The sequence below is a fragment of the Peromyscus maniculatus genome, chromosome 6, assembly GCF_049852395.1.
Source record: "Peromyscus maniculatus bairdii isolate BWxNUB_F1_BW_parent chromosome 6, HU_Pman_BW_mat_3.1, whole genome shotgun sequence".
Lineage (NCBI taxonomy): Eukaryota > Metazoa > Chordata > Mammalia > Rodentia > Cricetidae > Peromyscus > Peromyscus maniculatus.
The window spans coordinates 75298456-75321542 of NC_134857.1; the positions used below are offsets into that span (position 1 = coordinate 75298456).

Here is a 23087-nt window from a genome sequence, read left to right on the forward strand (position 1 = left end):
ATATATATTTTTTTTACATGGAAGAAGCGGCAGGTCTACCTGTAAATAGGCCCTCAAGTACAGCTTACTCAAGTTCTGTCCACAGTGGGAGTCAAGGCCGCTCTCTTCTTGAAGCATGGGTTTCATGGGGCTACTTAAGGGATAACACATTCTAAAACTGATCCCGGCTAAGCATGGTGTGTAGACGGGAGACCGACGCACATTTCACTAAAGGTTGAGAGTAACTCGTTCTGGCTCCGAAGAGCAGGGCTGGGCTACTGTGGATCTCACGGTGGGGAGCCTCGGCGTCTGTGCAGGGCTTTCACCGGGTCTACCAGGCTGGGCTCACGGCTGCGCCCTTTCTCCGCCGCCCATTGCGGCCGGACGCGGGGACTGTGGCAACCGACCCCGGGGAGGGACTGAGGGCTGCCCGTCGGGCTGAGGTCACCGACCGCACCAGGGCCGCGCGCCGGGTGGGGCAGAGGCAGGCCGCTCGGAACCGCGTCCTCAGGCACCCGGGGGGCCCCTGATCGAGTCCCGGTGGGCCGCCTCGGCGCCCCGCAGAGACCCGGGCGGCGGGCAGGGCGCGAGCCACCCGCCCGCCCCGTCGGGGCTCCTCGGCTCCACCGGCGCAGCGCGGGGTTCCGGGGCCCCGGCCCCGCCCGGCCGCAGCCCACGCCCAGCTCGGCTCCGCGCGCGGGGGCCCTCCCTCGGCGGCTGGGCTCGGCCTGGGCTCGCCGGGGCTCGGCGGGCAGAGGAGGAAGGAGGGAGGGAGCCGCGGGCGGCGGAAGGGGGAGGAGAGGACCCGGCCCAGCCAGTGCGCACGGGCCGGGCGCTCGGACAGGAGACGGAGCAGCGGCGCCCGGGCCGGCCAGCTCTGCACCGGCCGCCGAGTGAGTCCGTGCGCGGGGGCCGTGGGGGCCGCGGGGGCCGCGGGGCGGCGGCGGGCGCGGGGGCTCAGGGCGCAGCTCGAAGGCGGCGGGGACTCCACCGGTTCATGGCGGCCGGCCTGCTGGAGGGCGGGCCGAGCCCTGCGGGAGCGGGCGCGCCGGGCCGGGCTAGGGCCTCGGCGGGGAGAAGGCCTGCGGGGCAACAGGTAGGGGCCGGAGTCCGGCGCTCGCCCGGGACCCGAGCCACAGACGCCCCTTTGTTGGGAGTAGGGCAGTCGCGGACCTCGGGGGCGAGAACCCCCTGGTGGGCCGCGTGCGTCCTGGGGCCTGAGTGCCGAGGCCAAGGAGGAGCGGTGGCGGCCCCTGCTGCTGCTGCTGCTGCTGCCGCCGCGGCCGCCGCCGCCTCTGCCGCTGCCGCTGGGCCCCTTTTGCCCATCCCGGGAGAGAGGTAGAGCGTCCATGTGCCGAACGGGAAACAGGAAGGAGTACACTCTCCGTGTGTGTGCCCTGGCCCCAGAGGGCTAAGATTCCTGTACCGTTATGGGGTGTGCGTGGCCAGCTCTGGGAGCAGCTGGTGAAACTAGCTTTACTGGCGAGTAGTAACTTGCTAATTACAGACTCAGAGGCCCTCGAGCTAGTTTGCTACCTGTAGGTGCGTGACATTCCTCTTTGGCCTGAGGTTGGGAGTTCCTGTGCCTAAGACGCGCTCCTGGCATCCAGAGCAGACCTCAGCTCTTTGAGTTGCCAGCCTCGGCAGTCAGGGGAGTTCTAAGCATCCGGAGGTCTGGAGGTCTGGAGTGAGCCGGTGTTCTTAGAGAACTGAATTAGGGAAGGCCTCCTGCAGGCAGTTCCTTGGGTTTGTGTTAGAGCTGGGGTGGAAAGTCACTTCCCATCCCAGAGTCGCGGTGACTAACTTTGAATGTAAAGTTTGTTGATTGCACTTCTGATGGGACCCTTAAGGATAAGGATTTGTCTGCAGCACTGTTCTTTGGGTCCTGTTCCTGGCCATACAGTGCTTATTTTCTAAGGTGCATGCGTGTGTGTGTGTGTGTGTGTGTGTGTGTGTGTGTGTGTGTGTGTGGCAGGTAATCGATCCTTGTCTCCAATTGCTGCCCCATACCCCTTTCTCCAAACTGGCGCCTCCGGCCAAAGTTTGCTCTGGGAAGAGGAGCCTTCCCTTCCCACCACCGACCATAGGCAAGACTGACCTATACGGTTCCCTTCAGCATCACCCCAGCCACACTCAGCTGCTACTTAAACCTGCTGGCTTCTCCCTGTTTCTGGGGGCCCACACTCTTACACAGTTTTTTTTTTTTTGGGGGTGGGGAGTTTGTGAATCATCTCAGACAAGCTGTGGGCCACCTGAAGCCTGGGACCACATGATTACTGCCTCTCACCCTCATCTTTCCCAGAATCTGACCCATGTTTTTGGGCTGGTGTTGTAGCCTGAAGCAGTGGCACACTTTTGACCTTACCATTGCTCTTCACCTTCTAGAAAGAAGTTCATGACCCGCTACTGTTACCCGAAAAGAAACTTTTCAGTAAGAAAGACTGCTCAGGCCTCCTTCGTCTTTTTATGGTTGCTCCGACTGGAGAGCCCATGGGACCCTCTCTTTTTTAATCTCTCTGCCAATGGAAGGTTGGGGTCACCAGGACTGTTGTCCCATTGAGTCTGAGATGTCTTTTTCTTATAGGCTGCTCTTACACCCTCCCTTCCCTCTGGGCCCGCAAGCTCCCATTGGTGCCCCTCTCCCGCCCACCCACCCCTTTTCATTTGCTTGGGAGGGTCTTTGGGTCGGAGATCAGAGTTGGAGCAAAGGTTGGAGCCAGGTAGAACCCCGCTCAGGTTGCGAGTAATATAATGCGTGTGAAATCCCTGCTGTGCTGGCCCCTCTCCAGCGTGTGTCCCAAAGTGGTGTCTGTCCCCGAGGCAGGTGTGTGTGTGTGAGGGAGAGACGGATAGGTGAACACACACACACCTTATCTCTTCGTGCAGCCCTGGCATAATTTTTGTGAGTGGAAAAGTTACAGGTGTAATCAAGACTCCCTCTGTCCTTAGGGACGAGGGGGCTGAATGTTGCCTTTTCTCATCCTGAGGTCTTGTTGATGGGATGCTTGTCTTGGTGTGCTGGGGCCAAGTAGTCACCAGGGGTGTCGCAGGGAGCAGACTGGTTCTGGGGAGATGTGTAAGAGAAGCTGACTGGAGACCCCGGTCCCTCCCCTCCTGACCCTGCTGAATCTGGGCCAGCTCCTCTGCTGTGGGAGTCCGGAGAGCAGGGAGGGCTGTGGTCATAGCACGCTTGAAGCCCAGTGGGCAGGCCCCCATTGGTCCTCCCCACCCAGTCAGACATCACTCCACGTCCGGGGTGCAGGAGTCCCGGTGCGGCTGTGTCGGGGCCGAGGTAGGTATGCAGTTCTGGTACCTTCCCTCGGTTCCCTCAGCCGGACTGGGGTACCCACTTGTCCTCGTCCCCCGCCCCCCAGCCTCTTACCTTCTTTGTAGGGATAAGAAAGGCACTAGACATTCCTATGCTGCTGGAGTCCCGGAGAGAGGCTCCACCCACCCTCTAGGCCCTCAGCTAGCCCTCTAAATCCTTAACCCTCAAGAGGCTCTAACAAGAAAACACCCTACTGAATGGGATGGGATGGCCCAAGGCTAGGGTTGTCTGCACGATTGAATTTAGGTCTCATTGGAGGAAAAGTTAGGCCCTAAGAAAAAACTCAGATGACAAAGTCAGGTATTGGTCCACACCTCCCAGCTGGTTAACCCAAAAGGTGGGAAGGAAGAGGTGGAGATGTCCAGACCGCCCCTTCAATCTGCCCCTCAGTCTGGTTGTCTGCCCTCTTCCTTCCCAATTCAGTTTTTACTTTTCTCTAGGAAGAATGTGTGCTTGTGTGGGCAGCTACATTTAATTTTGTTCACTTTGAGAGGCTCCATCTCTTTTTAACAAATTCAATATTTATTCAGGCTGAGGTGGAGGGGGAAGGGCCAGTGTCCTCCAGGTCGAGGCCTGGAATGTGTGATGGGCATGGAGCTGGAAATCCCTTATCGTCTGTGCTGACCTCTGGTTTCATCCACAAGAGCTGTGACCAGGAGTGAGGACGAGAGGGTAAAGTCCTGGAGCTGGAATACTGACTGACCCGTGACAGGCGGAGAGGGATTTCGCAAGTGCTTCTGTGGAGGGTGGAGGCGGAGCTGCTGAAAGCCAAGCAGCCAAAGGGGCCGCCCAGCGCAGTCGTGGGCTGAGGTGTCCGCCTCCTTCGGCAACTCCAGTTGGATTTCGGTGCCTGGTGTCTCTGCTCACACTGGCTCTCCAGCTCCTGCTCTCTACTCTGTACCTGGGAGGAGACCACCTTTCTCCTGTCCCAGAGTCCAGTCCGTAGGTCAGTCTGAATGCTGCCGCCTCTTCTCCCTTTCCTAGGAGAATGACAGGTGGGGAGCCTGGAGGGTTTCCTTGGCTCCTCTGCTCTGCAAGATTCCCGCCATTGTGCTGATCAGTGACTCTTCAGGGACATCTGGTTGCTTCTCAACCCTGAGCAGCTGCCAAAGACTGTCCCCTGCCTCATCTGGGTCCAGGTGGTCAGTGGCACACTGTTCTTCATCTTTCTGTGAGGGAAAGAGCAGCTGAAGGCAGCAGCTCTTTCCTGGCTTGAAGATGTTGACTGGTTTTTGTTTTTTCAAGACAGGGTTTTTCTGTGTAGCCCTGGCTGTCCTGGAGCTCGCTCTGTAGACCAGGCTGGCCTCGAACTCAGAAATCCACCTGACTCTGCCTCCCAAGTGCTGGGATTAAAGGTGTGTGCCACCGCCGTCCAGCTGCAGACAGGTTTTTATGTTCTGGGGGAGCCTTTGTAAGAAATAGCTTAATGTCATGGAGAGACTGAGTGACTTAGCATGGAGGGTCAGTCTTGTGTGTGTGTCTGATGCTCACTGGTCTTTGGGGATGGTACTTCCTTTTCACTGTTTCGTTTTCTCCTGTGGGTCTGCTGGCCAGTTAAGGGTCTTACTATGTAGTCCTGGCTGTCCTGGACTCACTGTGTGGATCCTCCTGAGTCTGTGACTAAAGGTGTGCACCACCACGCTCAACCTGGATGACTTCCCTGATGTTGACTACTGCTTCTCTAACTAGGTCTTACTTGTTCTCCAGGTTGAGAGCCAAAAGATAAGACTGATAAGAAATGAGTGGAGTTTTTTGTTTTTTTGTTTTTTGTTTTCTTTATTGCAGGGGATCAGGCCTGTGTGGTGTCAGCATCACCTAAGGTTGCAACAAACTGTAAATGCTGGAACTTGAAAGACACTGATTTCCTGTTACAGATAAGGAAACCAAGGCAGCGAAGGAAGCCAATTGGTTCCAAGGCCATGTAGCCAGAACCAGAGTCCGAGGCTTGAGTCACTGTGCTGTCCGTCCCTTTTGACAACCCAAAGAGTGTGCATTCCTTTTCTTCCCTGCAGAGCTCTCACTTGGTCCTCTCACTTCTCCCTTCCTCACTTAGGATGCTCCAGACCTTGTATGACCACTTCTGGTGGGACCGACTATGGCTGCCTGTGAACTTAACCTGGGCTGATCTAGAAGACAAAGATGGACGTGTCTATGCCAAAGCCTCAGACCTCTACATCACACTTCCCCTGGCCTTGGTCTTTCTCATCATTCGATACTTCTTTGAGCTGTGAGCATGCCCTCCTCATTCCTTCCAGTTGGCAGCCAACCTAGCAGACTTCGTGTTGGTCTCTTGAAATTTAGTTCTGGACACTGGTGTTCTGGCCACCCAGGTCCCTACGGACTGCTCCCCCTCCCCCAGGGCACCATTGTCTTCCTGAGGACTCAGCACCCCCAGCCCTTTCCTTCAATGGTTGTTTGTTCTTACCCCATGCCCGCCTCCATGCCTGGTCAATAGTGAACATAGGCAGCTTTGTCAGCGCGGGCAGCCCAGGAGGCTAGAGGAAAGGGGGTTGCCAGGAAACTTGGGAAACTGAGGTCTAGAAATAAGATGCCCGAACTTACGGTACCTTCTAAACGGGGTTCGGAGTGCTTCAAGGGAGCCAGACACCTCTCTCTCCTGTCCTCTTCTCCAGTTATGTGGCTACACCCCTGGCTGCCCTCCTGAATGTTAAGGAGAAAACCCGACTACGGGCACCTCCCAATGCCACCTTAGAGCATTTCTACCTGACCAGCGGCAAGCAGCCCAAGCAGGTATGAGCTGCAGATGACCCTGGGATTTGCTGCGTCTGGGTGGGCCAGAGTCTGAATGCCAACCCTGGAAGGTGAAGACTGGGCAGGGTGGGGGCCTGACTTAGGTTATTCCCGGGAGAGGTTGGGCAGAGTTGGGACACTGCCGATCTGAAGGCTGGATGTTAATGGCCTCGCTGTGCTTAGGTGGAGGTAGAGCTTTTGTCCCGACAGAGTGGGCTGTCTAGCCGCCAGATAGAACGCTGGTTCCGCCGCCGCCGCAACCAGGACAGGCCCAGCCTTCTCAAGAAGTTCCGAGAAGCCAGGTGGGGGAAATTGGGGCAGGTGAAGCTGGGAGGCCCAGTTCTGTTGTCTCTTGCTGGGAGGAGAGGGCTGTGGTGTGCAGGATAGGTGAGGGGACCTTGAGAGGGGGTCTGGGGGCAGTGGGAAGCTGCTGATCCTCCCCCTAGCCAGCTCTGCTTCCTCTTGCAGTTGGAGATTCACGTTTTACCTAATTGCCTTTGTGGCTGGCATGGCTGTCATTGTGGATGTGAGTACTGGGAAGTGGGAGCATCCTTTGTCAAGATGGGCTGAGGCCACAGGGTTTGAGTTTTTCCTTTAATCTCTCTTTGCAGAAACCCTGGTTCTATGACTTGCGGAAAGTTTGGGAGGGATATCCCATACAGGTACGAGAGGAGTGGTCTACAGCACGTAACACCCATTATTGAGTTCCTTGAAATCCATGGCACAGAAATCAGCCACAGAACAAAGTATCTCGAGGGGCTAGAAGGGATGAGTTTGGAGGTGAGCCCCTTAGAGCCCGTTGTTCTGGAATCCCTCACCCCTCTCTCCTCTCGCAGAGCATCGTCCCTTCTCAGTATTGGTATTACATTATTGAACTCTCCTTCTACTGGTCCCTGCTCTTCAGCATTGCCTCCGACGTCAAGCGAAAGGTGGGTGGACAGGCTGGCGGTGAGGTCCAGGGCCCAAATGAGGCCCTGGGATGGGGAACCTTTCCTGTCATCTCTCGGGATCTCTGGACAGAGCCGCTGGGATATGGGGAACAGTGAGCAGGGAAGAGTCCCTTGAAGCCTGGATCTTTTCTGCAGGATTTTAAGGAACAAATCATCCACCATGTGGCCACCATCATTCTCCTCAGCTTCTCCTGGTTTGCCAATTACGTCCGAGCAGGGACCCTCATCATGGCTCTGCATGACTCCTCTGACTACCTGCTGGAGGTCAGGCTTCCTCGCTCATTTGCGCCTCTAGTCTTCTGGGGGGTTGAAGAGGGTCCTGGCATTCCTGGGACCAAGGTGGGAGGGCACAGCCAGTGCTGCTGGCCACACACACACAGTAACGTTCACAAGAGTCAGGAGCCCATGCTGATAGATGGAATTGTCTATGCAGTCTGCCAAGATGTTCAACTACGCGGGGTGGAAGAACACCTGCAATAACATCTTCATTGTCTTCGCCCTGGTTTTCATCGTCACTCGACTCGTTATCATGCCCTTCTGGTGAGTAGGCAGCGGCTCTTCTTGCTTTTCCTCCCTCACCTCAGTCTTCGCCCATGCCCGTGTTTATTGTCTCCCCTCAAATCCGCAGGATCCTGCACTGCACGCTGATCTACCCCCTGGAGCTCTACCCCGCCTTCTTCGGCTATTACTTCTTCAACGTCATGATGGCGGTGCTACAGATGCTGCACATCTTCTGGGCCTACTTCATTTTGCGCATGGCCCACAAGTTCATAACTGGAAAGGTGAGGAAGGCTCCGCCTCCCTTTTGTGGGTCTCACTGCTCTCTCTTTTTTCTCTCGAGACAGGGTTTCTCCGTGTAGACCAGGCTGTCCTGGAACTCACTCTGTAGACCAGGCTGGCCTTGAACTCAGAGATCCACCTACTTCCACCTCCCTAAGTGCTGGGATTGAAAGTGCACCACCACCATCTGGCGGCCTCACCACTTTCAACCCCAGGACCCCCCAAACTCCTTGCCAGTTACTCTTTTGAAACCGTGTGAGGTTCTGGGGGTAGCAGGAAACTTAGCGGCAGCTCTCGGGAACTGGAAGATACAGAACCCTTTCTGTCCTTTCCACAGCTGGTAGAAGATGAACGCAGTGACCGAGAAGAAACTGAGAGCTCCGAGGGGGAGGAGGCTGCAGCTGGGGCAGGAGCGAAGAGCCGGCTCCTAGCTAATGGCCATCCCATCCTCAATAATAACCATCCTAAGAAGGACTGAACCATTGTCCTAGCTGCCTCCCACATGAATACATGAAGCCAGGAAACTAGCCAACCTTCCCTTAGGGACACCGACCGAGCTCTGGGAGAAGGGATCTAAGGAAGGGAGTCTACACTGACTCTCCCTTACTTGTCCTGTCGCCCGGTCACCTCGAACCCAGACTCTAACCAGCCTCTCTTCAGGTGGGGAAGGTTGGTTATATCCTCTGCTAGAGAGGGATGCTCTTACTTCCCTCTCTCTTCCAAGCTCCCCTCTCTCTTGCTTTTGAAACCTTTCTCGGCTCTGAGGGCTGGAGTCGCGCTCACATTCCTTGTTCTTGAGAGTCTGGCGCTAGCTCTGCCTCCGACTCCCTGACGCCCAGCAGGGTTGTGCCTTACTGTCCCATCTCTGGGCCTCATTCTGCCAAAGCTGGACCAAGGTCCCACCTTTCTAAGCTCCCTAGCTCATGCCGGAAAGGAAAGCTGAGCTCTTTTAACTTTTTCTCCTCCTTAAAAACAATTAACTAAGTGAAGGAAGGCATACAAGCCCCGCACCCTACCCCAGGGACCATGGTTCCAGGACCTCACTGCCTCCTTTCTCGGCCTCTTCCCCTCCCTTCAGCTAAGACAAGCTGGCGTGGAGTAGAAGGTAACTAGTTCTGTTATTTATTGAACATTGGGGTTTCAGTTATAAAGCCAGAACTACAGCTAGGACCTGGCATGTCGGCGAGGGACCATTTCAGACCAAAATGTACTGTTAATGGTTGTTTTTTTTTTTTTTAATTAAAGTATATTAAAGATTAAATAAAACATGACAGTGTGTCAGACTATTAAGAACTGAGAAAGGGGATTCCTTGTGGTTATGTAACATTTGTTTTGCTAAAAATTACACAGGGCAAGTGAAATAGAGGTGTAAGACTACCGACAGCTGCCCACTGGGGAAATGACCTCTCCCCGGGAGATCGAGACCGGGACTGAGCAGAGAAAACAAATCACAATCTCTATTCTATCATCTTGTTAAAAGACTTTAAAGAAACCATACAGACCAGGGATGGCAGACACGGCCCATGTGAGTCATGAACACATACATTGAAAGGTCCTCAGGCTGAGGCTAGAGTGGTCACGTCGACCCACCCTAGTGTCTGCTAGCACCACACTGGAAGAGTCCTGGTCCAGAATCCCCATTTCTATCTGTGAGGAACTGGAGAGTAGCTAGACCAGAGACTTGGTGTCCGAGTTCACCGTCAGGAAGACAGTTCTGGGGAAGGACGGTTCAAGGACTGAGTGAGAAGAGGTTCTCCTTAAAGAAGACGCCCTCGACATTCAATGGCCCCGCAGCAGCACAGCAGCTCCTTGCCTTCCACACTGCCCACTTCGTAGTTGTAGTCCCAAGTAAGTTCTGTTCCAGCCCGGATCCTCCTGAGGAGGGAAAGGATGGGGTGTAATAAAGGCAGGAGGTAGTAACACAGGCGCGTGGGGTTAGTTTGGGAGGTCAAGGTGAAGCCTGACCACAAATGAAGGTGCCCCCTAGGATTCCCATGGGTTTTACCCCTTCCTCCTGATCCCTCTTACTTGCTGGCAAAGAAGGCCACCCAAGGGAAGCGAAGATCGTGAGTATCCACAAAGACATTCTGGACAAACAGGTTAGGGCTGCAACTGTGCTGTAAGTATAAAGAGGACAGTCATTTGACCAGGGAAACATCTGGCTGCATGAGAAGCCCAAGAAAATGGTAATCTGATCCCCACTCCCACCACACATCATAGCAGTGATGTTTTGAAAGAAAGCTACCTTATTCTTATTAAATCAACTTATAAGCAAAGGTGGGTTTACACAGTATCTTTGAAGATTTAGGAATTTGAGGGTAATGGCATATATAACCCTGCACTCAGAAGTGGTTGAGAGTCTCACATTGAGGTAGCGGCCAAGGTTGCCTTCAAGCTTGGCATCAATGATGTAGCAAGACTCTTCACCATCATAGAACTGGCGTGTGTTCTTACGAACTGGTGCGCTCTCCCCCTTGTCCACGGAAGCCATGTTGGTTGATTTAATAGCAATCCCATGGGTTGATTTAAGAGCAAAGCCTCGGGTTGATTTTACCGCCACCTGGCGCTTCGTTGGACCTGGAAAGGGAAAAACCAAACCTGGGGTCAGAGCTATCTCAACTCATACACGACATCCTACCACCCTGAATTACTCGTCTGTTCTGACCCGTGACCCTCCTGTCCCCTCACTCTCCTAAGTGTGGAAACACCATGCCATGTTTTCCTCCTTTTTTTTTTTTTTAAATTTTGTTTTGTTTTTAGACAGGATTTCTCTGTATGGCTTTGTGCCTTTCCTGGATCTCGCTCTGTAGACCAGGCTGGCCTCGAACTCACAGAGATCCGCCTGACTCTGCCTCCTGAGTGCTGGGATTAAAGGCGTGCGCCACTACTGCCTGGCCTTTTTTCTCGATTTTTATTCCACTCATTACAGCTCAGGGACAGATAGCAATAAGCTAGCCAGACCTCAGGCTAAGACCCTCAGTTACTAGCCAGGTGTGGGTGGTGCGCGCCTTTAATCCCAGCACTCAGGAGGCAGAGGAAGGTGAATCTCTGAGTCTACAGAACGATTCTGGAATAGCCATCGTAGTTACATAGATAAACCCTGTCTTCAAAACAAAACAAAACCTAAACCACACTGTTTCAGATGAGGTTTCACGTAACTCAGGATGGCTTCAAACCCATGAGGATTACAGTTAAGAGCCACCATGCTAAACTTTTTAGTCACACTTGATTCGAAAGGGCACATAGCAGTTTAACAGTTTAGCTCAGTTGGGAAGCCTGCCTAATTTCTAGGCTCTGAACTATTTCCTTTAAAAAATGTTTCTCCTACTTTCCTGTTTCTTCCTACTACTCCCCAAACATGTTCAGACTACCAGACAAGTTCTTCTTGTCCTCATAGTCATCGCCATCGGAGCCAGAAGAGATGGTCTGGATGTCATCGCTGTCCACGGCGGTGGCCGGGGTCTGCCCGGCGGCGGTGGGCTTCCGGCTGGCGCCGCTCTCCCCCTCACTCTCCGTGCTGCTGGACAGGGTCAGCACATCCTGGGGAGACAGGGGTGTCAAGGAGGGGAAGAGCTAGAGGAAAGAAAAGCTGCTTCGAGTTCTTGCTTTTACCGTGATTTGGCAAAATGGGCTACGGCAACAGCAAGACGACGATCAGATGTTGGAGAACAAGGTAGAAAGTCAAGACCAAAGAAACAAGAAGAGACTCCACAGTCATTCTAGTGAAGGACTGGGGACGAGGCCATTACTAATACGTCCTGTACTTGGACTAAATAAAAGAGAAGGCAGCAGAAGCTTAAGAAGGTTACTCACATCAGGGTTTGACGGAGTCGACGCCACAAGTCGCTGGCTTTGGGGCACAGAAGTTTTACTAGACGGTCGGCGAAGCCCTTCAGACTTCATGGGAGGATGGTGTCCATAGTTCTGAGAGCTTTCAGTCACTCTAACGGGAAGGGCAAAGAATGAGAGGGCCGGGTTACTGGCTGTTTCTGAGGCTTCTTTTCTAAGTGTGAAAGGAGAAGGCAGACCCAGAGGAATCCAAAAGCAAGCACTTACACTGACATCTTGTTTCGGTCATCAGGGTCCTAGAAAGGACAAGTGAAGGGTTAAATGTGTTCACGGTCCAAGGTAACAAAAGATCTCCAAAGACAACATAAGCCAAAAAGACGCACACTTAAGAGGGTGATGTTGGAAGTCACTTTCTAACTTGACAGCAGTAATCAGGTTCTCACCAGTCTACTCCCCTGGCAAGGGCCTTTAACCTTTCCCAATAATGGAACACAGGGAAGAGTATTGTGAGCAAAATGTCCCATGGACTCAACAGTTTTACTACCTGTAACAGGGAATGTTTCAACATCAAAGATACGTAATAGCAAATTTCAAGCCAACCTGGATGTAATATGATCCTATCTAAATAAAAACAGCCATGAAAAACAAAATGAAACAAAAATCAATAAACCCTACACACTTCAGTTCTTTATTCCTTAGGTTTTAAGATGAAGTCTTGACTGAGGTGACCCCCGTCCCAAACACACACACCTCAATGTCCATTTGCACCAACGTTAAAAGGCACTGCTCTTAACGTGGACACACATTCCCTGACTTTGCCATGCAACACTGTCCTGCCCCGGGAGCCTGCCAGCAAGGACGGCCATCACCAGGTGAGCTCTAACCTCCAGGACCATGCATTAAAGTACATTTTGGGGGGGGGGGGGGGAGTTTGCTGCTCTCAAGGTTGTGCAGCCATTTCTTACCTCTTTCTTAGTTTGCTTATTATCTCCTTCATCCTTGAAGCTCAATCCTGAGGTAGAGGCCTTCTCAGCCTCTCCCCGCCCCCCCCCCAGCCCGGCCATCTCCACCTTCACTAGTCTTGAAGGAAGAACGGCTGTCAGAGTCAGCAAATCCACTTTCACTGACACTGTTGCAGCTCAACCATGAGGCCACCTTGTTCTTGGGAGTCTCTTCAGATGAAGGTGGTTTGCACCCCCCTACAGATGCCGAGGGAGGGATAGGGACATGTGGAGGCCCGAGGTCTGGGGGTCGGGAGTCTTTAGAAGCCATCTCAGACAGTCCATTCTCCTTCTGACCCCGCGTCTGCCTGCGGGTGGCATAGCTACGCCACACTGAACTGGTGCTGAAGTCCTCATCCTTACAGAAGTTATCATCAGAGCTGTCATCATTGGATTCTTCAGGGTCCTCTGAACCGCTGTTGCCATCTTCCTGGTCCTTCATGTCTACCCCACTGCTGTCAGAGGAACTTCGGACATCACTCTCATACCCTTCCTTGAAGTTCTCCACACTTTCAATGTGGTCTAGATTTGCAAAGTACTCATCACCCATCTCCAGGCCTTCTTTGTCTGCAAAGTCATCTGTCAGGATTTTGCCTGAGAATGAAGATCATCGAAAGATCTGTATCAGTAACCCTACCCACAGGGTAAATCCTGTATCAGGTGCTCGCCGTGGATGCCACCTTTGTCTTCGCCATGAGAGCACTGTCACTACAATCTGTCACTTCGTCCTTTGACCCTCCCACTTTTTGTTGACCTCTGACACACCCTAGCCCACTATTATCTCTGGAGAAAACGATACAATAGATCTAAGTGAGGTCTCCCACTGAAAAAACAACAGCCAAGATGTGATTCTCTTTCACCCTTTTGTTTTTGTTTTTTTCTCCGAGAGGGTTTTTCTGTCGTTTTGCGCCTTTCCTGGAACTCACTCTGTAGCCCAGGCTGGCCTCGAACTCACAGAGATCCGCCTGGCTCTGCCTCCCGAGTGCTGGGATTACAGGCGTGCCCCACCGCCGCCCGCCCTCTTTCGCCCCTTTTATGAAGCACCTTGAACGCTCTCTGGCCCCCTACATAGATAGGTACATCACTTGTCATGTCTTTATGAAGAAATTCCTGTCTCCTTTTAGTCTCAGTTCAAATGTCAAACAGTTCATTCATTCTTTATTTTTTGTAGTGCTAGGACTGAATCCAGTTGTCTCTTGCAAACTAAGCATATGCTGTTCCCTAAAGCTACATTTCCACTTCTCAAACACTGTGTTTTTTGTTTGTTTGATTGATTTTTTTTTTTTTTTTTTTTTTGAGACAGGGCATCTGTGTAGCCTTGCCTGTCCTGGAACTTGCTCTGTAGACCAGGCTGTCCTTGAACTCACAGAGATCTGCCTGCCTCTGCCTCCCAAGTGCTGTGATTAAAGGCGTGCGCCACCAACGCCCATCAAATACTATGGTCGAGTCTGGGTAAGTAGCCCAGGCTACCTGCAACTCTCAAATTTTCTGCCTTCATCTTCTGCGTACTTAGATTATAGACAAGTGCTACCACACTCAACAGCACTTTGCTATGTTCAACTTTTCTCTGACCTACCATGCCCCAAACCCCATGGAGCAATAACCCTCCTCTTTCATCACTAACCTGCATAAATACAGACAAAAGAGCCTTTGGCAATGTCATCCAAGCAGCGGATACCCCAGCCCTTGTTCTGTGTCTTAAATAGCTGTAGTCGAACTTGTAGTCCATGCTGCACCAACCGATTTGTGCACATGTTTGGGTCACATTTGCAGCGTTTGTTACACTCATAAACCCTGGGAAGTTAGAATAAAATCAATGACACAGTCACTAGAGTACTGAAATCCATAAAACACGTGAGTCATGGGTAAAGATTATGAAGCAGGTAATGACCTGAGTGATTAGATTTATAGAATGATCCATGTTCTTAGACTCATTTGCAAATAAAGATCAGGAACATAATTCAGAAGGCAAAGTGACTCACAAAAGATATCCAAAATAGTACTGTGCCTAAAACAGTGTCAGAAGGCCCACCCCTTGGAGAAAAGGAGAACAGGGAGGTGACTGAGAATGCAGCTCTAGGTTCATAGATATTTCAACTGACAGAAGCAGGGGAGCTGGGGAGCTGGGGAGCAGGGGAGCTGGGGAGCAGGGGAGCAGGGGAGCTGGGGAGCAGGGGAGCTGGGGAGCAGGGGAGCTGGGGAGCTGGGGAGCAGGGGAGCAGGGGAACAGGGGAGCAGGGGAGCTGGGGAGCAGGGGAGCTGGGGAGCAGGGGAGCTGGGGAGCAGGGGAGCTGGGGAGCAGGGGAGCTGGGGAGCAGGGGAGCTGGGGAGCTGGGGAGCTGGGGAGCTGGGGAGCTGGGGAGCTGGGAGCTGGGGAGCAGGGGAGCTGGCGCACCTGGTGCCAAGCCTGATGACCTGGTGCAGAGAGAACCAACGCCGGCAAGTCTACAATGTCAAGTCTGATGTCTACACCTGATCCCACCCCGTAAATGTCATAAAAACTGACATCTAGAAATCGGTAAGCAGATAAGATAAGCAGAAGCTAAGATCACATACACTGAAAGGAAACAGACAGGAAAACTGTAACGATGCTTGTAAAATAATTTTTTTAGGATAAAGTTGATATTCTTTCAGTAAACATTTACATTTATTGTTTTGGTTTGTTTATTTATTTATCTATTTATTTATTTATTGAGACAAGGTTCCTCTATATAGCCCTGGCTGTCCTGGAACTCACTATGTAGACCAGGCTGGCCTCAAACCCAGAGATCTACTTGCCCCGGCCTCTTTAGTGCTGGGGTTAAAGTTGTGCACCACTCTGCCAAGCTGTCAGTAAACATTTATTAAATAAGAATTGTGACAAACACTGGGAATACAAACATGAAAAGGGTCACACTATGACCTCACATCTCTAATTCACAACTGAAGAAAAGAAAAAACATCTCTGGAGGCAGAGGCAGGCAGATCTCTGAGTTCAATGCCAGCCTAGTCTATACATTGAGGTCTAGGATAGCCAAGGCTACAAGAGACTCGGTCTCCAAAATCCAAAAACCTAAAACACCCATACTAAAAGTACAAACAGTCAGGCTGGGGAGAGGCCCGGCTGGCACAGCGTGCTTCCTGTGCATGCAGCCCGAGGACCGAGTTCAGGCGGCACTGAGAAAGCTGGGCCTGCTGAGGCAGCCTGGGACCACAGGACGGCAGAGGTGGGCGGACTCCTGGGGCCTGGACAAGTGGGTGAGCTTCAGGGTCAGTGAGAGAGCGCCTCAAAGAAAAACAAAGCCAGGCGGTGTTGGTGCATACCTTTAATCCATCACTCTATCTCTGTGAGTTTGAGGCCAGTCTGGTGTACAGAGAGAGTTCCAGGACAGCCAGGGCTACACAGAGAAACCCTGTTGGGGGTGTAGGGGTGTGGGGGGTAGTGGAGTGTGAAGACACATGATGTTGACCCCCGGCTTCCACATGCACCACTCCCAAACCCCCTCCACACACACAGGGCAAGAGAACTAGATCAGTCGGGGAGAGTGTTTGCTTAGTACACAGGAACCCCTAAATTAGACTCCTAGCACCCATAAACTAGTGGTGGTGGTAGATCCCGGTAATCCTAGTATTTGGAAGGTAGATGCAGGAATTTCAGATTCAAGGTCATCCCTGGCAACACAGAATTCAAAGCCAGCCTGGGCTATCTGAGATTCTGTCTCAACATAACAAAACAAGGGGCTGGAGAGACTGGTCAGCAGTTAAGAACACTGGTAGCTCTTGCAGGGGACCTGCATTTATTTCCCCATGTAAATCCAGTTCCTGTGGATCCAATAGGCATGCACACAGAGCACATTCTTGCATGTATGTAACATACACACACACAATAAATGTAAATCTAAAATAATTATTTTAACAATTAAATAAAGGCTTATTTTTTCCCCAACTTTAGAAATTGCATATCATGTATCAGCACCTTGCTAGGAACAGTTTTACCATGTTTTACTTTTACTTAAAAGTCTACTGGGTGAGGTACAGCATGCCTTTAATCCCAGCACTCTAGAAGTAGAAGCAGGTATGTGTATTTGAGGCTCCCCTGTTCTATATGGTGAGCTCCAGGCCATGCCTAAAGAGAGTCTATTAGAAATGAGGTGGCTATTCATGTAAGTATCTTTGTTACCAGCCCAGGAAACTTCAGAGTAGCTATACTAAGTATCATCCATTTATTCATTCCTCAGAATGTCTCTCAGTGGCTACTCTGTAGCAATGTGTTATGTAGTGTCTGGTGATACAATGTGTGTGGAAGACCAACAGGGTTCTAGTACTCAGGGAGGTTACATTCTAACCGGAAAAAATGGACTGAGTCAACAATGTTGTGAGAGAAGTACAAATGTGGTGCTGCACAAGAGAACCAAGAGAGTGGAACCGTGCTATGTGCGCTAGGTGTATGGCAAACGCCTGTCAATGCAGCACTTTAGGCAGAGGCAGGAGGATCAGTTCAAGGTCATTCTTGGCTATATAATCAGCTGGAAGCTAGCCTGGACCGTGAGACCACGTCCAACAAACCAAACAAACCCCGGGGGAAAAGGCCTACTTTCCAAGCGCCCAGGGACAGGCTGAAGACAGAAGACTGAAACTGAGAGATCAAAGTTAAAGACAGCCGAACAAAAGCAGCGGAAAGCGCCAAGAACACGTCTCTTGCACCAGACCCCAGAGGCAGGCTGAAAACACAGTGAACTGGATCTGGGAAGTGATGGCTACAAACACCCTTCAAACCAACTTCAGAGGGAAAGAGCTGGGAAGGGGCTAGACAGGACAGTGTTTTCCAACTCGAGGGTAAAGGCTAGAATGAAATCCACGTGGGACAGTTTTAAGTAGATGAGTGACATATATTTGTGTTTATTCAGAAATATTTTTGCCAGGTATGGTGGTGCAGGTTCATAATCCTAGCCCTTGGGAGGCCAAGCCGGTAGATGGCAAGTTTCCATGGCAGCCTGGGCTACAGAAGGAGACCCTGTCTTAAAAAACAACCCGAGTCTGTTTCTTGTAGGACTGAGTATGTATTTAAGTGGTTGTCTAGTTACTGTTCTGCTGCTGTGAAGAGACACCAAGACCAACTCAACCCATAAAAGCACAGGGTGACATTGTCGTGGATATGGTACTAAGCAGGCATGGCACTGGAGCAGTAGCTTAGAGCTCTCACCTGACCCACAAGTGTGAGGGGGGGGGAGGGAGGGAGGGAGGGAGGGAGGGAGGGAGGGAGGGAGAGAGAGAGAGAGAGAGAGAGAGAGAGAGAGAGAGACAGAGAGAGAGAGAGAGAGAGAGAGAGAGAGAGAGAGCGAGCTAGCTCTAAGTGGAAGTGTGGGCTTTTTTCACACCTCCCAATCCTTATCAGTTCAACCAAGCATCCAAACGGAAGAACCCGCAGGAACCATTTTCATTCAAACCCTGCAGTGGCACAAGGCCTTGAGCTCTACCCCAGCTCCCGAACAGAAGACAAAAGCAAAACTACCTAATAACCAAACATTCCCAATAGATATTTTGATATTTTAAAATTTCTACATTTTCTGTTTTGAGATGGGGGTCTTATGTAGACCAGGCTGGCCTTAAACTAACTATGTAGCTAAGGATGACCTTGAATTCTCGATCCTTTCTCCTGCTTCCTCCTCTAGAGTCAGGCCTTCCAGGTATGGACCACATTCACTCAGTGCTGTGGATGAGAACTACTGCTGCATGGACACTAGGCAAGCACTGCATTAAGTTCTACTCTCAGCCCTGCAGTGTTTTTCTTCTCATCTCTATTCATTTGATTTTTAGTCCTTCTGGACAGGATCTCATTTTCTTATCTTTTTTTTTTTGACAGTTTCTCTGTGTATCCTTGGCTGTCCTGGAACTCGGTCTGTAGACCAGGCTGGCCTTGAACTCACAGAGATCCACCTGCCTCTGGTTCCTGAGTGCTGGGATTAAAGGAAGAAATATTTTTCAAACATGTAAAAACGATACAAGGAAGAGTCCTGTAGCTAACAGCCAGCATTATTCAATTTAAGCATTGCAGTGAGGCTTACCTCACTGCTGGAATGATAGGTGTGCACCACCAGCCAACTGTTCTCCTCTGCTTTGCTTTCTGGGTATTCAACACAAATTACCTCATTCCCCAACAGTCTAAATCTCCTCAAGTTTTCCATGAACCTCCTCTTCCCAGGAAGCTGTCCCAGGGGTTATCTGCTCTGCTGCGATGTATGGGGTCTCCACACCAAGTGTGCAGTGTGAGGTGGCATCCCCTCCCTTCACTATCATGGAGGCATCTCCTTTACTCCTCCTTTTGGTTCAGTCTACTGTCTTCTAGATCACATGCTTTCCTGTTTCTTAACTTTCCTCTCATTGTGGTAAACATCTAGAAACTTTCTGAACAGAAGAATAATGAAAACTGTGAGATACTAAATGTCTAGCCTACCAGAAACCTTAATTGATAATAGTTTCCCTCAATTTAGAATTCCAGGTTACAAATACTTTCCCCTCAAAATTCTTAATAAATTAATTATTGCCATCAAATTTCTAGCATCATAAGAAAAAATGTCATTTTAGATACTTACTTTAGATTTTAAAAAATATTTATTTATTTATTTTTCTATTATCAGCTTGATACAGTATAAATTCTTATCCTAATAGTGAAATGTTTCATTGAGGCTTGCCCAGTAATTGAGTAAAACCAAAACTTATGATAAGCCACAGTCATCCTAGGGTCCCCCCTGCTATGTAGCCTCCCTGGTTCTGTGGGTTGCGGTCTGATTGTTCTTTGCTTTATATCTAATATACTTACTTACTTTTACACAGTCTATTTTTTACCTGTAAAGTTTTATGATTTTCTTTGTCCTCTGTATTCAGAGATTTTTCTCATGTTTCTCTTTCTTTCAAAATCATTTATTTATTTATTTAATGTGCACTGTTGTTTTGGCTGTGTGAGGATGTTGGATTCCCTGGAAATAGACTTACAGTTATGAGCTATGTGGGTACTGGTCCTCTGAAAAGCAGCTAGTACTCTTAACAGTTGAGCCATCTCCCCAGGCCTCAGCATGTCTTTCAAAGACACAGATTCATATGTAGTTCTGGCTGGCTAAAAAGTCACTATGTAGACCAGGCTGGCTTTGACTTCCAAAGATCCTTCAGCCTCTGCCTCCTGAGTGCTGGGATTATAGATTTTCATCCACCGTACTCAGATTTTTTTATTAAATTGTGTGTGTGCATGCATGTGTGCATGGAGTACAGATGACCTGGAAAGAGACCCTAGAAGAGTTACTGATGACTGTGAGCTAAGTGGATGATGAGAACTGAATTCAGGTCCTCTGCAACACAATATGTGCTCTTAACCACTGAGACCCCTCTCCAGACACTCCCTCTTTACCTTGTATTTTTGGACAGGGTCTCACGTATCCAGGCTGGTCCTGAACGCACTATGGAGCTGAGCATGACCTCAAACTTCTGATCCTCCATCCTCCATCTTCACCAGTTTATGATGGGCTAGGGTCCGAATCCAAGACTCTACACAAGCATTCTACTACCTGAGTCACACCCCCAATTCTCCAATTATGTCTCCTAGTGGGAATCTATTTTATTATGCTGGGGACCGAACTCAACGTCTCAGACACTCAGACATGCTAGGCAAGTGCTCTCTCACCCGGTCCTATCCCAGACTAAACAACCTTTCAGTTGCTTTCCCCTTTCCTGTTAACGACACTCGAGGATTAGGTTTATTAGTTCCATGTACAGTTTGTGGACTTTTTCAACCCTCACTGTATTTCTTCTTTCTTTGACTTGTTCTGAGTCTCAGACACTGACACGAACTCTGAATGCAACACTCAGGGACAAGTCTTGAGCACTCATTTACCTTTATTACTCCTCGCTGAGGACACTCAGGCCTTTATGTTTAGCCCTTAACTTTGCTCCAGAAATCTTTTATCTTGTTTATTTTTAGTGTTTTTGAGACCAGGCTGGTTTCAAACTAACCGAGGTCTGCCTCTGCCTCCAGGAATACTGAGATTAAGGATATGCATCACCACTCCCAGCTCACTTCAGGAGTTTTACCATCTTCTTCACATTTACATTTGGATTGCCTAATAGGCACCTCAAATTTAACATGGCTGAAAATAAAGTCAAATATTACTCAACTGCAAATCCTTTGGTTTTCCATCCAAATACGCAGCATCAATAACCAGCTGGTTCCTCAAGTCAAAGTTTTAGGAACTGCCCTTGCTTCTACTTCCTTCACCCCAATCCACATTCTGTCTATCAAGTTCATAGAGCTAGACTTTCTAATGCACCCAATAGCTAGCATTTCTTTTCTTTCATTTTTTAAAATGGCTTACAGGGTCAGGGTTTCTCTGTGTAGTCCTGGCTGTCCTGGAACATGATCTGTAGACCAGGCTGGCCTAAAACTCAAGAGATCCACCTGCCTCTGCCTCCCAAGTTCTGGGATTAAAGGTGTGTGCCATCACTGCCTAGCTGTCTTTATTACTTCATTCTTGGTGCATATGAACCATGCTCTCTGGTGAGCCCCCCCACCACACACACACACAGCCCTATCCTCCTTAACTTCTATTGCCGCTTCCATCCTAGTGTAAGGCCTAGCTTTCACTACTTCTCTCACTTAGTCTCCTAAAACTACCTAACTGGTCTCTGAAATTTTGTTTTTGTTGACCTAAGACAGTCAAAAAAACCTAGTTACTCCCTATTATATCATGATTTTTGACTCTAATTTTTCTTTTCTTTTTAAGACAGGGTTTCTCTGTGTAGCCCTGGTATCCTGGAACTCTGTAGACCAGGCTGGCCTGGAACTCACACAGAGCTGCCTGCATCCTAAGTGCTGGGATTAAAGGCGTGCGCCAGCACCACCAGCCTAACTTTTCATTTTAAGTTAAAAAGCTCTGTAATTTGTTCTTCCTACTCTCTTTGAATACATTTCACTCGCTAGAATAAGTCATAATCAGAACATTTACACAGCTATGAAATTAATAGTTCTTTTAAAAAATTAATCTTATGTGTGTGTTTTGCTTGCATGCCTGTCTATATATCATGTATGTTCCTGATGCTCTCCCCTGGAACTGGAGTGACAGGTGGTTGTGAGCCACCATGGAGGTGCAGGGACTCAAACCCAGGTTTTCAGCAAGACCAAGTGCTCCTCCTAATGCTGAGCATCCTGCCAGGCTCAGTTCTTTTCTTTCCACATGAGATCTTGCTGCATAGCCCAAGCTGGCCTAGAAATCAAGCAATCCTATCACCTCCTTCTAAGTTTTCTACATAAGAAACCATCTAATTGCAATTATTTTGAGACAGGATTTCGGGATTATAGCTTATTGGGTCTGAAACTATCTTCCTGCTTCAGCCTCCCAAAGGCAATAGTTTGTGTCGTTTGGAATCACAGCATGTATCACCACACTCAGAATAATCCTTAGATTTCCAATGGTTCTTACAAACAGAAAAACAAAAACATACTCCTCTATCTAAGGCACCTCACCAACTGGATTACTTACCCTGTGGGCAGACACTCTTCTAGTCTTTTGTACTGGTAGCCAGAGTTAGGGTTGACTTGACCCCCTGGGGTACAAGCTGTGGCTTGGATAGTTAGCTGATGGCAGGCACATTTGGATCTGTAGAGAGAAAAGCAGATACATGAAGGATGGGAGCTGGACACAGTGATGCACATCTGTAATCCAACATTTGAGACACAGAGGTAGGAGGATGAGGAATTGTTATCCTCAGCTACATAATGCGTTCTGGGCCAGCCTGAGCTACATGAGTCTTAAAGCAAGACTGAGTCCAGAGCCCGTAACCTATAACCTCCTAGCTGAAGCCCCTTGTCTCAGGCCAAGCCCTGCTATCCCCAGGTGCCCCATGTATGACAAGGAGGCACACTTGCTGAGTGAGTGACCTTGCTGACTAGGACTGACTGAAATGGGAGACACACGGAAAGGCCCTAACAGCCACCAGCCACACTGAGCATAAAGCAAGTCCTACTGTGGGCTGGGGGAAGCTAAAAGCCACACTTTTTTTTTTTTGTTTTGTTTTTTCGAGACAGAGTTTCTCTGTGTAGCTTTGCACCTTTCCTGGAACTCACTTGGTAGTCCAGGCTGGCCTCAAACTCACAGAGATCCTCCTGGCTCTGCCTCCTGAGTGCTGGGATTAAAGGTGTGCGCCACCATCGCCCAGCTAAAAATTTTTTTTTTAATTACTTATTTATTCCTATTTTATGTCCATTGTTTTGTCTGTGTGAAGTTGCCAGATTCTCTGGAACTAGAGTTACAGACAATTATGAACTGCCATGTGGGTGCTGGGAATTGAACCCAGGTCCTTTGGAAGAGCAACCAGTGCTCTTAACCACTGAGCTATCTCTCCAATCCTAAAAGCCACACTTTTAAGTAGACCTCAGGTATGGAAATTTCCTGGCCAGGCATATCTGAGGCCTTACCCTCAGCCACTAGTGACTCCCAGGAGCCCTTTCTGTTGGGCAAAAAAACAAACAACAAAGGATGAGGA

General features: G+C 50.0%; 2 protein-coding genes across 4 annotated transcripts in view; one reads left to right on the forward strand and one right to left on the reverse strand.

Moving 5' to 3' along the window:
- Nucleotides 1–738: 738 nt before the first annotated feature.
- On the forward strand, nt 739–9059 carry Cers2 (ceramide synthase 2). 3 transcript variants are annotated; one of them, XM_076574567.1, is made up of 12 exons: nt 823–872; nt 3952–4253; nt 5361–5534; nt 5941–6058; nt 6242–6360; nt 6527–6584; nt 6670–6720; nt 6895–6987; nt 7144–7272; nt 7442–7548; nt 7637–7790; nt 8126–9059. In XM_076574567.1, exons 3-12 carry the CDS (start codon nt 5362–5364, stop codon nt 8264–8266), a joined length of 1143 nt encoding a protein of 380 aa, XP_076430682.1. In that variant the 5' UTR covers nt 823–872; nt 3952–4253; nt 5361; the 3' UTR covers nt 8267–9059. The 3 variants fall into 3 exon arrangements, with proteins under 3 accessions (XP_076430681.1, XP_076430682.1, XP_015856579.1); XM_076574566.1 differs by lacking the exon at nt 3952–4253 and having other exon boundaries at nt 739–872; XM_016001093.2 differs by lacking the exons at nt 823–872; nt 3952–4253 and adding an exon at nt 1059–1075.
- Nucleotides 8997–23087, reverse strand: part of Setdb1 (SET domain bifurcated histone lysine methyltransferase 1) — a 38989-nt gene continuing 24898 nt past the window's right edge. Inside the window, 10 exon segments of the mRNA XM_076574565.1 lie at nt 8997–9663; nt 9817–9905; nt 10154–10365; nt 11160–11328; nt 11602–11731; nt 11845–11873; nt 12543–12629; nt 12631–13172; nt 14203–14372; nt 22085–22201. Of these exon segments, the coding sequence (XP_076430680.1) occupies nt 9546–9663; nt 9817–9905; nt 10154–10365; nt 11160–11328; nt 11602–11731; nt 11845–11873; nt 12543–12629; nt 12631–13172; nt 14203–14372; nt 22085–22201 (1663 nt within the window). The 3' untranslated portion in view covers nt 8997–9545.